General features: G+C 46.3%; 1 protein-coding gene across 1 annotated transcript; it reads left to right on the top strand.

Annotated features, from left to right (window-relative positions):
• Positions 1-371: 371 nt before the first annotated feature.
• On the top strand, positions 372-16,358 carry LOC121835329 (3-ketoacyl-CoA thiolase, mitochondrial). Its single transcript, XM_042289407.1, has 10 exons — positions 372-710; positions 2,192-2,358; positions 2,984-3,115; positions 3,224-3,340; positions 4,956-5,103; positions 8,852-9,027; positions 10,997-11,099; positions 12,257-12,354; positions 14,479-14,633; positions 16,120-16,358. Exons 1-10 carry the CDS (start codon positions 692-694, stop codon positions 16,199-16,201), a joined length of 1,197 nt encoding a protein of 398 aa, XP_042145341.1. The 5' UTR covers positions 372-691; the 3' UTR covers positions 16,202-16,358.
• The last annotated feature ends 475 nt before the right edge of the window (positions 16,359-16,833 follow it).

Here is a 16,833-nt window from a genome sequence, read left to right as displayed (position 1 = left end):
GGCGTGCCAAGGAAGCTTTGAACATGCCGCTAGACCGGCGAAAATTGCTTTCGGCGAGTTGTGCCTTTTGCCTGCAGCACTCCGCTGTCGTAAAAATTTCCACGACTTCTCAACGGCAAGTATCACGGCTCACGCCAGTAAAAAACGCACAAATAGGCCAATAGCCCAGCTCACTTCCTTAGAACATGATGCGGTCGCCTAAATGTTTCTTCCACCGTGGTCATCACCTAAATGTTTCTTCCACCGTGGTCACTGCGTTCAAAGTTTCCCGCGTCCAAGTCGCGCCACACGCGCGGAGTGCCAACGTTGCGGAGTGCGGAGGAAAATTCTCCGCACGCACAGGGATATGCGGAGAATCCAACACAATCCGCAATCGGATTCGGAGTGCGGATAAGAATCCAAAATTATCCGCAGATCAGAAATTAGAATCAACCACTATCCGCACTCCACCGGGGTGAAGGTACGATGTACGGTGGTGAAGGCAGTGAAGGCGTGAAGGCAGGGACGGGATAGAGACGTAAAGGGTGGAGTTTAGACGTTTAGAGTTGTCTCTGCGCCCTGTTTGATAAGTGTAGAGGGCTGTTATCGGCGGTACCGCCAACAATAGTACAGCTACATTAAAAAAGGACGGCACGACCTCCACGATACTTCCGCTAGAGACACCTGAACTTCGTTTATAAGCAGACTCAACATGACATCGCTGTTGAGAGGTAGGTACGCTGCAAACCTTTCTTCGCAGTAGTCTAGCGGCAATGGTCGCACTTTTCAAAACATCCTTGCTTTCGACGAGTTGCCGAAGACCCAAGTTTGGTAGCTCTACGCGCGTTTCCGTACAATGCGCTTCCACTAAAAAAAGTGTACATGAACGACATCAAATACTCCTTTGGGCTGGACGCTCCCTGCCGTAGTACCCACACTCTCTACCAAAAATTGGAAAATCTTAATGTGAAGGTCACTAATTGAGGGCAAGCAAGAGAGCATAATCGAAAGACTCAAACTGAGCACGCATGCCCGGTAATGGACAATACATACGCACTGAAAAGTCACTGCTGTTACAACCTGGGTAATGTTTAGCATATATTCACCGAATGGATGCTACTTAACACGTGATCGAAGTTGCAAGCCTCATTAATTTATCCATTCATTTTTTCGTGCTCAATAAGTATGCACTAACAATAATAATAATAATAATATTTATTTTGGTTCAGGAGAACCGCGGTGCCGCATATCTTGGGTTGTCAGTGATGATGTTATACATGCCTTGCACTAATGTCACATCATCCATTTCACGCCACCACAGAAGAGAATGAGGGAGAAGCTGCTTTTGTACGAATTTTGAGTGACAGGTTAATCTTCTATAACCTTCTAGAGGGAGTATAGCAACCTCTGGGCACAACTGGGACACACAAAAGAGAGTCCCAGTGAGAGAAGAGTTCTCCATTTTCTCTTTGGTTGTGACCGGAGAGCTTACGGGATGGTGTCAGGTGCAAAGCATGGATACAATTTGCATGGGTAATGAAACTGGCAAAGAGTGTATTTAACAAAGACGAGAGCAATAACGCTAACTAACGAGCAAGGAATACAAGTATGAAAGTAACACACAAAATGCGCGGCATATTTTGAAAAGTTAACAGCTAACATATGTTTATGACACATGGAAAAATAGTTGAATATTAGTCAAAGAACTCTTGAATATTTGAATGTGGGGTTTGAAGATGATGTGGTTGGTTGTAAAGAAATCCACTCGAGGCACGCTATTAGCGTGTGCTTGACACGGAGCCACAACTATGGCACATAAAGAAATCTTCATAGATACACCCAATGTGTCCTAAAGTTGGCAACACTACCGTAAAATACCGGGCAAGCGCCCACTCAAACTTTGGAGATAAATAATCGCAAAAAAATGGTAGATGGGCCCTTCTCCTGTCATCAATTTTACATATAAATGTACTGTGTGTATTTTCTCAGATCCTACAAATTTGGGAATGGGCACTTAGTGTGGTGTGGGCGGATGCGCGGTATTCTACGGTAAATTTTTGTGAAGCCACAATTTTTGTGTGTAGTGCTCTTCCCGGCTGAGACGGAGGAAAGTGTTATCGGCAATTTGTCCACGCTATTCATAACTTTGCGAAAAACACCACATGGTATAAGCACATGCCAGCAACATCTGTGTTTGTTATGCGGCTTGCAGGAATCTACATTGTCGGTGCAAAACGCACCCCTTTTGGGGCCATGGGTGGCAAGCTCAAGGACTTCACCCCGACACAGCTGGCTGTCATTGCCAGCAAGGCCGCCTTGGATTCTGCAGGGGTGAAGCCAGAAAATGTGGATGTCTGCATAGCCGGAATCATCAACCAGGTACCTGCTAGTCCCCCCAGGAAATATGCAGCTGCAGCACAAAATGTCCACCTGAAGAGGCAAAAGTCAGCTTGGTTCCATTCCTCATCATATTTTCTCGATAGGGTTTCTGGATCTATATCCACAGCAAATGCATGTTTAGGAATGTTCACCCAAAGTAGCTGACATGCTTTGTTTGGTTGTAATAATGTTGTTTACCACTTGGCAGTCATTTATTGTCAGTTTAATTTTTATGACTGACAAATGGCTGCTGAGGAAGCAGGGGTACCTAATTGGTTGATTTTCCTCTCTTCCAAATTACATTTTGGTCAGCCGTCTGTTTGGTTGGAATTATTATCTCAATGGGTAATTCTAGAAGTTCTAAAGAAAGCCGATGCTGAGCACAAGGCCAGCTACCTAAAGCAGTCAGATTTATGTTCTTAATTTATTTTCTGCAGTTATATACATATATTGCCACTAATAGGTAGAGAGATCTGAGCACAAATTGATGTTTCTTGTTTTAGCGCATCTCATAAAATAAATCGTACAGTGGGGCCCCATTTTTATAGTGGGGAATTTCAGATGCTTGATATGGAATCGGTGGTGCAGCAGTTTACTTTTCATAAACCCCTTTTGGTATTGTCAGGTTGCAGCAAAGGATAGCCCATACTGTTCACGGCACACTGCGCTGCAGTGTGGCCTGCCGCAACACACGCCCTGTCTCAACGTCAACCGGATGTGCGGATCTGGGTTTCAGTCTGCCGTAAATGCAGTACAGGTGAGCCAAAAAGGACTCCGTACTCATTTTAAGTGCTGCACTGTGGCCGAGGAAAATGCCAATATTTTCGGGCTGGCCAAGAATGCTTTACTCTTCTGTATCCTGCAGGAGATATTGCTGGGCAATGCGGAGATTGCTCTGACGGTGGGCACGGAGAACATGAGCATGAGTCCCTTCATTGTGAGAGACGCCAGGTTTGGGATCAAGTTTGGAATGCAGCCGGAGGTTGGTCCCCGAGTCCCTTTCGATACAACTCACTTTCGTTAGAAAACGGTGATTTAAAATAATTGAAGCAATACAGTCATTTGAAGTAGTGGTACATGGACATTTCTTCAAAAACGTTGTCCGAATTACCTGATTGGAATCCTTTTAGACCTTACACCCTTTCAAAGATTTTGAGATCGCTGAAAGGGCCCTAAAAGAACTTCAAATTTGGAAGTGAAGCGTCGTCTGCTCACAGCGATAGGCGGCACACATGGAGAAGCGCGGTTGATTGGGCTAACACAGCATCTCTGGTTGGTACAGTGGCTCGGAGGCAGGGAAATAACTCGAATTACGGAATGACTCAATCTTTGACGTCACTGCACTTGCGTGGATTGTGCGGGAACTTCAAATTTGTCTTTAGTAAATTCTTTTTTTACTTCACAGATACTGAGTTCTCAAGCTTCAAATTTTAAGGGTAATATCCAAGCATCGTTTGCAATCATCTTGGTTACCAAAAAAATTAAAAAGATTTTTACCTGTCAGCGCCCTTTTGAATACCCGGGGAGCTGGGATGTGTACCGTAGATTACCGCGCATCCGCCTATTCCACACTGAGCGCCCATTCCCGAATTTGTAAGATCTGAGAAAATATGCACAGTCCATTTATATATAAAATTGATGACCGGACAAGTACCCATCCCCCATTTTTCCGAGATAACCTCTCAGTTTTGAGTGGGCGCTTGCCCGGTATTTTATGGTATCACTTCAAATAGAAAAGTTTAAGTGTCATCTCTGGCTTCAACACTGTAAAAAGGTCTGATGAATTGTGACTTCTCTTCACATTTTTAAGGTTATAAATGATGCTGTGCTATTTAATTCGAGCGGCTATTTATACACTTTTACTCAAGAGTGTAACTACTATTGGAGAGTCATTAGCGAATTGGTTAGCCTGTGATAAGCTGACTACGGCTAATACGACTATCCAAACTTGTAATGACAGCCAAACTTTTTAGAGCACAGCTCTTAGGCACCCATTTCCAGCTTGAGCGGTGTCGCTGTCGGCGTAACCACGCATTGCATTATGGGACATTTTCCATAATGACGTCACGAAAGTCACTAGGGTCGCGAGTGACGTCACGAAGTCACTCCTGATGGTCACGACCTTCACAGTGATCTTCACGAGCGACCTTTGTGACGTCACTCGTAACGTCACGAATGTCGCTCATGAAGGCCTCGTCAAAGGTTACTGTGGGGGAGGGAGGATACCCTCCTCTCCATACCCTCCCCTCCTCCTCCTCAAGAGCTGCAATCTAATTCGACATTACAGGGAATTGTAAACATCTTTATTTTGCTTTCCCTTTGTTTTAGGTATAGTATAAGTGAGAATAAGTGACGTCTGCCCACGGTAGGCAATAAGATGAACACATTTTACAAAAAAAAAACAAGAAGTTGCGTAGTCCGGTTAGAAACTTGTTAATGTCTATTTAAGACTGAGTAGCTTAAGTGATCCGTTGGCAGGGTCTGCCCATTCATTCTGTATTATTTTGCCTTGTTTTGCTCGACACAGTTTTGGAGAGCTCTCTTTGGCAAAAATTTGAAGGAGCTTGTTCGGACGCCTGTTGTCCTTCTCTGCCCAGATGGAGTGCTCTCTCCTTTCCACGCTGACCGACATGTACTGCAAGATGCCGATGGCCATCACGGCCGAGAACTTGGCCGTAAAGTACAAGGTTAGCCGGGAGGAAGCAGACCAGTTTGCATTCCGTTCGCAGACCCGCTGGGCCAAGGGTGAGCAAACACTTTGTGCCTTGAAGTTGCAGAACAAAATGTATAACATGCTACCTGTGTCTCCATGCTCGTCTGCCATCTGAGTTATATATGTGATTCTGAACCAATGCTATAAGAAAAGGACCCACAATGCCATGTAGGCCTAAAAAGAAAAATTGGAATGAAATGAACGGGTGAAAAAAAATGAAAGCCGTTTACAACTCCATGTAATACCGAATCGGAGCGCAGCTCTTGAGGAGGAGGAGGGAAGGGTACTGAGGGTCACGTGTTCTCGGGGCGGGGGGGGGGGTCATGTGACCCCCCAGAAAAATTTTTCCGTTAGATTTAGCGGGGAATTTTTTCCGCTTTATCTAGAGGGGAAATTTTTCCGCTAGATTTAGCGCGGAATTTTTTCCGCTAGATTTAGCGGGGAATTTTTTCCGCTAGACTTAGCGGGAAAATTTTTCCGCTAGATTTAGCGGGAAAATTTTTTCGCTAGATTTAGCGGAAAAATTTCCCCGCTAAATCTAGCGGAAAAACTTCTCGCTAAATCTAGTGGAAAAATTTCCCCGCTAAATCTAGTGAAAAAATTTCTCCGCTAAATCTAGCGGAAAAAATTCCCCGCTAGCGGAAAAAAATTTCTCCGCTAGGTTTAGCGAAGAATTTTTCCCGCTAGATTTAGCGGGAAAACTTTTCCGCTAGATTTAGCGGAGAATTTTTTCCGCTAAATCTAGCGGGGAAAATTTTCCGCTAGATTGAGCGGGGAAATTTTTCCGCTTTTAGTGGGGAAATTTTTCCGCTAGATTTAGCGCGGAATTTTTTCTGCTAGATTTAGCAGGGAATTTTTTCCGCTAGTAGCGGGAAAATTTTCCCGCTAGATTTAGCGGTAAAATTTTTCCGCTAGATTTAGCGGAAAAATTTTCCCGCTAAATCTAGCGGAAACATTTCCCGCTAAATCTAGCGGAAAAATTTCCCTGCTAAATCTAGCGGAAAAATTTCCCCGCTAGATTTAGCGGAAAAGATTTCCAGCTAAATAGCGGAAAAATTTTCCCGCTACGCTAAATCTAGCGGAAAAAATTCCGCGCTAAATCTAGCGGAAAAATTTCCCCACTAAAAGCGGAAAAATTTCCCCGCTCAATCTAGCGGAGAAATTTTTCCGCTAGATTTAGCGGGGAAAATTTTCTGCTAGGTTTAGCGAAGAATTTTTCCCGCTAGATTTAGCGGGAAAGTTTTTCCGCTAGATTTAGCGGAGAATTTTTTCCGCTAAATCTAGCGGGGAAAATTTTCCGCTAGATTTAGCGGGGAAATTTTTCCGCTAGATTTAGCGGAGAAATTTTTCCGCTAGATTTAGTGGGGAAGTTTACCCACAATGCACCGCGCAATTACGCCGACGCCAACGGCGACGCCGACGCCACTCAAGCCGGAAACGGGCCCCTAAGAGCTGCGCTCTAAAATTCTTTCGGTGTTCCTCGACTCAACCAACCTGCTCGTCAGTCTACATTGAGAAATTAGAGCTCGTAGCCTCAGAATGCAGCATGCTGCGGCGTAGCCAGGAATATTTTTCGATTGGGGGGAGAGAGGGGGAGGGGATTTTGGGGATGCCTATAACTTTGGGGGTGGAGAGGAGGAGCATCGTGCTTCTACAGAGTGTTTCTTTTTTAAGCTTTACAGATTTGTTTAAAAAAAGCTGTGAAAAGCTACACTTATGTGGTTTGTGCAGGTGAGTTATATGACCTGGGGGACATAGTATATGGGGCTAATCGTAACAATCAGTCGGCTAATTAACTAAATTTCTTAATTAACTTTTAGAGCGCAGCTCTGAGGGGCCCGTTCCCGGCTTGAGCGGCGTCGCCGTCGGCGTAACCAAGGTCATCCCAAGGTCACGTGACCCCCAAGGTCACGTGACCCCTCCCAAGGTCATCTCAAGGTCACGTGACCTCGCGGTCACGTGACCCCTTCCAAGGTCATCTCAAGGTCACGTGACCCCAAGATGACCCCACGTGACCCTTTGAAGGTCACGTGACCCCCAAGTCACGTGACCCCTCTGAGGTCACGTGACCCCCGAGGTCACGTGGTCGCCTCCCCAAGGTCACGTGACCCCCGAGGTCACGTGACCCCCAAGGTCACGTGACCCCTTCCAAGGTCATCTCAAGGTCACGTGACCCCCAGGTCACGTGACCCCTCTGAGGTCACGTGACCCCTCTGAGGTCACGTGACCCCCCGAGGTCACGTGACCCCTCCAGGTCACGTGACCCCCAAGGTCACGTGGGGGTCACCTTTGGGGTCACGTGGCCTTGAGGTCACCCCCAGGTCACGCCTCCCCGAGGTCACGTGACCCCCTCCCCGAAGTCACGTGACACCCCCCCCCCCCCCGGAGCATATTAAAGAATGAGGGGAGGAGGAGGAGAAGGGGGAGGGGTCTACCCTCCCCTCAGTACCCTTCACTCCTCCTCCTCAAGAGCTGCGCTCCAATTCGGCGTTACAGGGATTTGTAAACGGCTTTCACTTTTTTAGTTAGTGAAAATAGTTCTATGGTTCCAATTACAAACTTGCTGAGCATTGTCCAAAACCCTGAAATCAGTCATTTTTAGAAACTTTGAGAAGCGCAGTAGTGTGCTAAAGTTATCGCTCGTGGAGCAGGTACAAGGCTGGGCCTCTCATAAGAGGCAGAAAAATAGCGCGGGTGCCTTACCGCAACCGCGAGCCCTCTACCTGCTCCACGAGTGGTAACTCTAGCGGTTTTGCAGGTGAGTTATACGGCCCCCTGGCCGTATAACTCACCTGCACAACCAGCATAAATAGCTTTCACAACTTCTTGAAAACAAACCTGTGAGGCTTAAAAGAAACACCCTCTATATTATAGTGTTGGCTGCATTTTTATGAGGCTTCAGCCCCATAAGCTCTTGTCCCTGGCTACAGCGTTGCCTGCATTTGGCACTTTCTGGTTGTGGGAGCTTGTATCCGTTGAAAAGCTCGACGAAATCAAAGTTGCGTGTGAGCGTTGACTTAACCAGAAACTGAAAGCTCGAACGACTAACCACTTGACAAACGGTATTATGCATCGCCACCTTTTCTGCAGTTGTAGGCAGTTATAGTCGGTCACAAGTCAAGAAGGTAGGAGAAGCTCCTGCCACAAGCGTGATGCACCCGTTTCAAATCCCTCCGTAGTCGAAAGAAGAGTTCACTGGAAAACACTCCTTGTTCCGCTTCAGTGGATTCCAACTTCTCTCTGACCCCACTTTTTAAGAAAGCGACCTTTGTATTAATCGGAGCGGGAACCTAATCCCCGAAAGTCACATTTCTTTCCATCGGAGGGTGAAAACTCTTATCTCCCTCTCGTGGCTTCCGCAATGCTAAGTCAAAGTCGAAAGATAAAGCGAATATGTCAGAAAGGCAAGACCCTCCTCGTGCGTTGACCGCAACGTCACAGGAACGATGTGACGCTATTGGATGCGGAGGTGGCAGAGGGATATATGAATCCCTTTGAGGGGCATTTGCCGCTACCTTCTTGACCTGTAACTTACTATAGCTATATAGTTCTCGACATTACTGTTTTAATAAGCGCCTACTTCTCTCTCTACATAGTTCTCAAATGTATAATCTCGACAAATAGCACAACCAACACGAAACAAAAAAAACATGGTGCTTGATTGTTTGATTGTAATTGGGAGCACTTAGGGGAGCGAAAGTATGGATGTTCATAGCCAGGTAGCACAAGCCACCATCCAGTTAAAGGAGAGTTCAACTATACGCATCCATGCATCCTCAGCCCAGGAGGCCGGTCGCTTCAAGGAGGAGATGGTGCCCATCCCTGTGAAGGTGAAGGGGAAGGAGGTGATGTTCGACACCGACGAGCACCCCAGGCCGGGCACCACAATGGAGACGCTCGCCAAGCTGCCGGCTCTCTTCAAGAAGGACGGGACGGTCACCGCCGGAAACGCTTCGGTGAGAAGAGATCAAGCATCATTCTTTTCCAGCTCCGAGCCACCAATCTTGAACATAAATAGGGTCCTTTGTTTTGGGGGTTACTTTTCTTAGAATTCGGGGGGTTTTTTGTTGATTTTCGTGTAGTTTATTTGTTTTTGCAGATTCACATCTTTCTCCAACATCGGGGAAAACATTTCTGCGTTTATCGAGACTAGTGTTGAAGAAAACGGTACACGGACACTAGATTTCCCAACTTCAGGGAGCATGCTCATGACCTGAATACTTGGAAAACGTTACGATACCAGTAACGGAAGGTAATGGACCAATGGACATGATTCTTGAAGACAGAATCAGCCCTGCAGGCAGTTCAGTAGGAGGGAGCTATGTTCCAGATCAACACAAAATAAAGCTGGATAACGATTTCTTTTTCGTGAAGCTTTGGTATTTTTTTACTCGACGATAGCTCCGATTGGGGGTATTTCGGTTTGGAACCTTATATGCATGGAACCCTGCATATAAGTAAAGGGCCTGGCAACTTGAATGATGTCTGTTTGTGTTATGTCTGCTGAATCTCGAGTAGAAGTGTTGGAATGCAATGGTAAAAGTGGTGTTCTGACCTCACTTTCTTGAGCTGAGAACAAAAGGCTTATTTTTGTTGAGAAAATAAAATTTTGAGCTCTTTAACTGGTAGGGAGAGACAACATAGGGTTTGAGGAAACTTAAAGGGGTCATGAAACGCTTTTCCAACTTTTCCTGTTTCGCTTTCCTCCTCAACTCATAAATCGCGCATTCCACCAAACAGTTCAAGAAGACGAAAAGGAGCGAGGCCCCTCTCGCTCGGAGAGAGCCATTGTCCCCCAGAAGATTAGCCCATCGCTCAAAATTCAGACAAAAGTTTCTTTCCCTCCCCTGTACACCCCTAAGCTGACAGTGCTGTGGAAGCTACAAGCTCCTTGGGCTAGCCACACTTTTGCCACGTGAGCGTGGCAAATGTGGCTGCAGAGAAAGAGGTCAGGTGATGAAACGGAGGCGGCTGATTGGTCCGGCAAGCGCGTAGCTTTCACCATAATGTCAGCTTAGGGGTGAAGGGACTAAATGAGGTCCGGTTTTGTGTGACATCAGTTTGGACCCGATGACGCGCTCTTGGGACCGCGGATGTATCACAGTGAAAAGGCAGAGAGGTTACGAAGGACAGGAGGTACGAAATAGTCCGCTGTGTTTTCAAATTTTCGCACTGAAAGTCAGGCTTTTGACTTTCTACCTTTTTTGTTTTGGCCCACTGAACGATGTGCTATTAGTAAAATCCCAATCTAGAATGATTTATCCCAACCCAAAAATTGTTTCATGGGCCCTTTAATGCCCAGTCGGAAACAGTACTTATAGTGATAGGACGTGGCAAAGTTTTTGAGTAGGCTGGAAAGGTGTCAATACTCGATTCTTGCGTGCATGTCCTAAATTGTTTTAGATCTGCCATATTTCTAGCGTAGAATGTGCAGTTTAGACTGCCCTTTACTGGCAGGTTTGAAGTGGATGTGCTTCACGCGTTTTGTATGATTTCGCTGCAGTTTTTAGACTTGGCATTCAGGTGGAAAAATAAAGTAAAAATGTGAGTGTCTTGTATTCAACTATTTTGTGCAATTGTTTGTGCATTATGTGCATTATTAATGTCTTTGTGGTAAAAAATATAAAATTACAGAGAATGGAGCAGTACAGCACACACCATTTATAGCGAGTGTCTAGTTTGTGAAATTCATTTGTGACATCAGTTGTCCAATATTAAAGAAGAATCAAACTTTCCCATAATAAATCTCGTAGACAATGTTGTAGCTGTTTCACAAGTTACATCAGTAACTCATAGTTATTGGGGCTATTGAAAGCGATTTGGACAGTAGTTTCGATTGGTACTAGTCGACAATTCCCACTGACTGAAACTGCCGTTCATAGGCACATTTAAACGATCGGTCATTTGTATCGATCGACCTCGCAGGGGATCTGTGATGGAGCAGGCGCCATCTTGATCGCTGGTGAGGAGGCGGTGAAGAAGCACAACCTCAAGCCACTGGCCAGGATCGTGGGATACAGCTACGTTGGTACGCTCGTCCGCGGTTCAGACATTTTGTTGAGCGTGGCGTTCGCCCGACCAGTATCTCGACACACTTGAGTTCAGTTGTTCTGTGTCGCGTAAAAGGGCGTGCACGGATTGGACACGAATGATGCATCGGCGTTCGGCTGAGACCCGTGCCCTCCCTGGTTGAAGACAACTCTCAGCCGAGTGCTGACCCTCTTGTCCGACCCGTGCCTTGTGTTTGCCTCTTTAGGTGACGTTCGAAAATTTATTCTTACAGCCATGTTTTTCACAGTCGATGACAGGTTAGGAGTTCAAGGGAAGCTCCTCTCTCAACTTTAGGAGAGCAGACGCTGGAGAGGAGGGACCTCCTCTCCTGTGTTCCCTCTGCTAAAGTGGAAAGGGGTGGGCAGAGGTTTTTTTGTGAACTAAAACTTAAAGCTGGTTCGGTGAGACTTGGGAAGCCCGAGCAGGTTCCCGTAAATTTCTAGGTGTATGTGTGTGTGTGTGCTTTTTTTAATAATTAGAGCTTTAAAAGCTTTTGTATCATTTTTAAGGTTACCTGAGCATCGAAAAGTCTCTCGCCACGAAATAGAAGCAGAATGAGTGCTCTCATGAGATCTTCTCCAGAAACGGGCGTAAAACAGCGTGTCTTAGCATGACCGTGCTTGCGGCCAACGCACTTCTCAAATCGACGTGTTCTTTCCCATGTGATTACCAGGCCTGCGCCCTTAAAGCCCGACCTTCAAAAAGTTCTTCCACAAGGTATTAAAACCCTCGCCACCCTTCCAATTCTTCCTCTCCCACTGCCATCTTGACAGCAGGGGCTTGTTGCTGCATCTTGGGGTTGGATAAGCTACCAACTTAGCCAGCCGCAGGATGTGGCAAGAAAAGGGTCAAGACAGCAGTGGGAAAGGGGGAAAAAGGGGATGGTGGTGAGAAGGATTTTTCTACCTTCTAAAAAATGATTTTGTAGGTCGGCCTTTAAGGCCGTATCTGTTTTTTTGCGAGTATCTCATGGTTTCCAGCCATGCCGACACACGTCGGTGAATGACGCCTCTCCTAGAAGAAAGTTGCTGGGGCAGAAATCGGTGCAGTCTCCAGACCATAGTCATCTAAGGACCCCACTTGTGGATACAGTTCTAGCCATGCTGACACTAAAATCGTCTGCTGTGGTTCCAGGTGTGGACCCTACAATCATGGGAATCGGTCCTGCCCCTGCCATCCGCAAGCTCTGCGACAAGACTGGGGTCAAGGTGCAAGACTTGGACCTGGTGGATGTATGTTTCACCGAGGCGACAAAACCGCACTTGGCTTGTTTTACGACTTATAGGGAGAGCAAAAAAAAGCTAGACTGTCGTACAATTTTTGGGTATGTGGAATACCATGGACCTTTAGAGAATCCCGAAGAAAGTATCTCAACTGGCCTCGACTTGTTGGCACTATGTAGGCTTGTCAGTACCACAGCCTGCCACGACTTGTAACAAAGATATTAGTTGCCGCACAACTATTATTGGGATTTACTATGCACCAAGCAAGCGTTCTAAAGGGCAACATAGAGAACACGCAGGAAAATTGCGAAAAGGGGTCAGCCAAGCATGCACCGTCATTGGTCGCGATAGGGGAAAAATGAAGCATTTGGAAAGTAAACAGACGCACAATGTGCGCGTGGAGCGCACAAACTTTCATGCCGTATACTGTACTTGTTTACACATTTTCTTTTTTAAAGTTACGACGACCTACTTTGGGTAGTCGGGTAGTCGGGAACCTTGTGAATCGTCTCAGGATGATCCAGTTGTGGATCCGTGTTTGTTTTAAAGGGTAGCTGTAAAGAAAAAAAAGTGTATTTTTAAACAGCCTAATGGGACAAGCATGTCACAAAACAAATTTTCTGCCAAAAACGAAATTTTTTACAACAATATTTATTACGTGAGACTCATTTTAGTTTGCAGCTATTTCATCCGTTTTAAATCGCGCACTACAAAGTTGGTATTATACGTCACGGAGTGACGTATAACAGCCACTCCGGCTTGCTGGTCAGGCGTGTAGTACGGGATGAATATCAGTCCTTTTGATCGGTCCAAAATTTCTCTTTCGAAGGAAGATAGAATTCGCCAGTACTGTGAACAACAGTTCTGAAGTAGAGGTCCCACGCCCGTCGTTTGCTGCCACCCGCGGGTCCCAAGAAACACGAAACGACGCCCTGTCGAGTGGTTATGCAATGAACGCACAGAATGCTTCCAATTGTCTGTGCCACTTTTTTTTTTTAATCAAAGTATTTGCAGCTTTTTGGAAGCCACTAAAAATGGGTTTCATATTTTTTTTCTATTTTTAGTATTTACTGTGTGCCTTCAATGACCGATGACTTTGATTAAATTTGGTGGTCGCGTCGAAACCTTAGAAAATGGCCCGTGACCACGGGAAAGAGAGTGAGCGCGACTCAACCCGGCCAGTTCTCGATCGGCAGTTTTCGGGCGCAAAGAAACCAAATTTCAAGCCGCAAATTCTGTTCTGGGTAGTTGGGCTCTCATAAGTCACATACAGCTAAAACTCTCAGTGAGCGTAAATATTGTGTCAGTACCCCTTTAAAACCCCTTGCGTTGAGAAGACGCAATGAAGCCATCTATCGGACAGCTGTGGAACATTTTGCATTTCCGTATATTTCCTATTTTTTTCGCACATCAATTTTTCTTTGTACAGCGGCAGCTGTTAGTGGCTTGTCTACCAGTTTCGCGATAGTGCAAGTGTAAACGAAAATAAATAGTTTCCCCACTTATTTGACGGGAAAATTGATGTCATTTGTCCCATCATCATGGGACCTATGGACGAATTCGGGTTCCTCGCTAAATTTAGTGGAAAAATTTGCGTCGCGTGACCCATGCACCAAATTAGCTGTCACGCGACCTATGTATCAATTTAGTTTCCCCGCTAAATTCGGCAGGGAAATTGATGTCGCGTGACACCATGTCACTTCGTCGTCGAATAAGCAACACAGTTGGCGCTGTCTAAATGCACCACATTATGTGATCGTTGTGCAATTGTTTTTTTATTTGGAAAGTTTTTCATTATTTTTAAGCAACCATTTTTTATAGATAGTATGCACATTTGATTTCGCAAACACCACAAAACCCTTGCCCTAGAGAAATCCGGTTCCAAGGTCACCTCATAGATGGCACAAGCGTCTTCTCCCGTTGAAGGAGATCCCAAAAACTCTATCCTAAGCAGACGCAAGCGTGTGAAGCTGCAGTTAAAAGACCGGCAGGCAGCTGTCCAGTACATCGTCATTTTCACCAGTTCTAATAGACGACTTTTAAGTAGGAAAAATTAGCAAAGAAATTCGGAAACACTATTGTAGTAAGCGACCGTGACGACATCCCTTTTTCCTTTTATTTTTTTTTCACCAGGTGAACGAGGCTTTTGCGTCCCAGTTCCTGGCCGTCGAGAGAGACCTGCAGTTGGATCCCGCCAAGTCCAACGTCAACGGCGGCGCCATCGCGCTCGGGCACCCCGTCGGGGCGAGCGGCGCGCGGATACTCGCCAACCTCACCTACGAACTAAGGTGCGTGCCCGTTGCAACATTCAACGGGAGGACTAGCCTCCTTTACTGACATTTCCACGTTTAGAGGCTGTCAGCAGACCTCTCCTGTACCTCCAGACGACGCCAAACTGCCCGTCTTGCGCCGGGTTCCAGCATTCGGCACGAACGAGAGAGCTTCTTTCGGCGATGCTTTCGGAGACTGCAGTTGTAGTTTGGATTCTCGCCACTAAATACCGGTGGGAGTTTCTTTGGTGGTAAACACCGGCGAGTGGAGAGCTCCCACCGCACTGTCGGCTTAGGGCCGATTGGAGTGTAGGAGCAGGAAGGCGAAGTAGGTTGATGCGGCTGCTGCGGAGACGTGAAACGGACGTTGCTTGCCTACACTACCGTAATAGCCCGAGAGATAGCCCACCTAAAATTGGTAGCAAATCGGATGGAAATAAGGGGTAAGCTAACTTTTAGTGTGCCTTAGACAGAAAAGGTTAAAAAAAAATACTAGTTTTAGATTTTGTGGCCCTCGAAACTTGCAGTCAAAGGAAGGGAAGATGAACCAAAGACAACTCTCCATCTCAATCAGCGAAGTTCGCTCATCCTTTGCCGCAGTTAAGTAACACCGCTTTTGCCGAATTCACCGTTGGCCAAAGTCCTGCAATTACTAAAAATAAGCTATCTTTCGTTGTTTAAAAAATAAATAAATAGGAAATCGTGCCAAGAATAGGGGGCGTGCAACCTTTTGGGTGTGGGGAATCTCTCGGGGTATTACGGTATGGTACCCGAGCTATTTTCGTCATGGACAAATATTGCTTGAGCACATATATTCACAGAATCGCTACCACTTAGCACTCGTTAAGGACCACAAGTTTACATGTTGGAAGACCTACTGCACTGGGCCGGGTGACATTTGATGCTCGTTCAAGGCAGCTTATCTTTCTGTAGTCCAGATAGTACACGCACAACGAGTTCGAGCACCACTAAGCGACACCAGCGGGGCAGACAAACGGTGATGGTGCATTCTTGTTCGGTTCGTCCGTAACTGCACAGTCCAGAGGAGCTGTGAAACACTCGTATGGTCACCGACAAAGTGAGAACGGTGTCGGCTTCGAACACCGAGCCTCCAACACGCACTCATTGCTTTTTACCGTTTCGACGGTGCGTGCACGTTTGAAGCTCGCGCGACACCGGTGCGTCATAGAACGTAGGAAGCTTGCGCTTGAGGCAGGACACCCGAAACTCCTCCCCGTCGGCAAGTCTAGAAAACAAAAGTCAAACGAGCGCGAGCCGACCGGAACTCACTCTGTACTCTCGCGACAGCTCTGGAAGTCTTGTCGCAAGGGTAAGTGCTTGAACAGAATGGAGTATAGCATCGGCTGAATGTTTCGGTCAAGAAGCTGTCGCTCTCGAACCTGTACTCGGCGCACCAGGGTTGAGAAGCAGTTTGTGAGAAGATCTTCAACGTTCTTTTACCCAATTACGGAATCTGATCAGATTTACTTTTGTTCCGTTGCAGAGACCGCAAGGGAAAGTATGCCGTAGGATCGGCTTGCATCGGCGGCGGACAAGGGATTGCCGTCATGCTCGAAAGCGTCTGACGACATTGTGCTAATCGACTACGGGTACTTTGGGAAGGAAAGGATTCTGGAAGTGTCTTATATTATATACAGAAATATTTTGTCTATTGACAATCCCACTGCAGGTGCATGTACCCTGCTTGGAAAATAAAGTATATGCCATATTTTTCATAGTTGAGCACGCTGTCGACGACTCCTTGTTTTGTACTGGAGCCACTGTACGAATTGCGCCAAGGGTATCAGCGTTTTGTTCGGTTATTTTGTGGGCGCCGCCATTTTGGGGCCTAGTGTAGTTGGCAATCGTTGATACGAATGCCACCTTCTGAGCTACGGGTAAGGCGTCGAGAAACTTGGTCATTTTCACTGTACTCTTTCATACTGTTTGAACATTTCTGGAGAAGAGAAAGGCATTTCCTGAAATTCCAGACAAAGCTTCGAGATAACTGGCAACAATGATTTTAAGTGTCAAGACGAAGTTACTGTGATTGAGGGAGAACTGTGACGTGCACCATATCCGCTCAATGACAAAGAGCGGCGCGATGTGCAATGAAAATTTTGAGAGAGCCTGGCGATCCACCTCAAATCATGGGGTGCGTTTGCAATTTAATGGCAGATGTCACCGGCGAAGAATGGTCGGAAGTGTGCCTGCGCTG

Source organism: Ixodes scapularis, unplaced genomic scaffold (genome assembly GCF_016920785.2).
Source record: "Ixodes scapularis isolate PalLabHiFi unplaced genomic scaffold, ASM1692078v2 PGA_scaffold12__126_contigs__length_90152505, whole genome shotgun sequence".
Classification (NCBI taxonomy): domain Eukaryota; kingdom Metazoa; phylum Arthropoda; class Arachnida; order Ixodida; family Ixodidae; genus Ixodes; species Ixodes scapularis.
Note: the sequence above shows the minus strand (reverse complement) of the source record. Positions and strands in the feature narration are given on the sequence as shown.

Bases quoted from the DNA above. Each gene is read 5' to 3' on its own strand.
- LOC121835329 (XM_042289407.1), top strand. The intron at 5,104-8,851 runs GTGAGCAAACAC...ATGCATCCTCAG, and splicing joins GCAGACCCGCTGGGCCAAGG to CCCAGGAGGCCGGTCGCTTC. The intron at 12,355-14,478 runs GTATGTTTCACC...TTTTTTCACCAG, and splicing joins AAGACTTGGACCTGGTGGAT to GTGAACGAGGCTTTTGCGTC.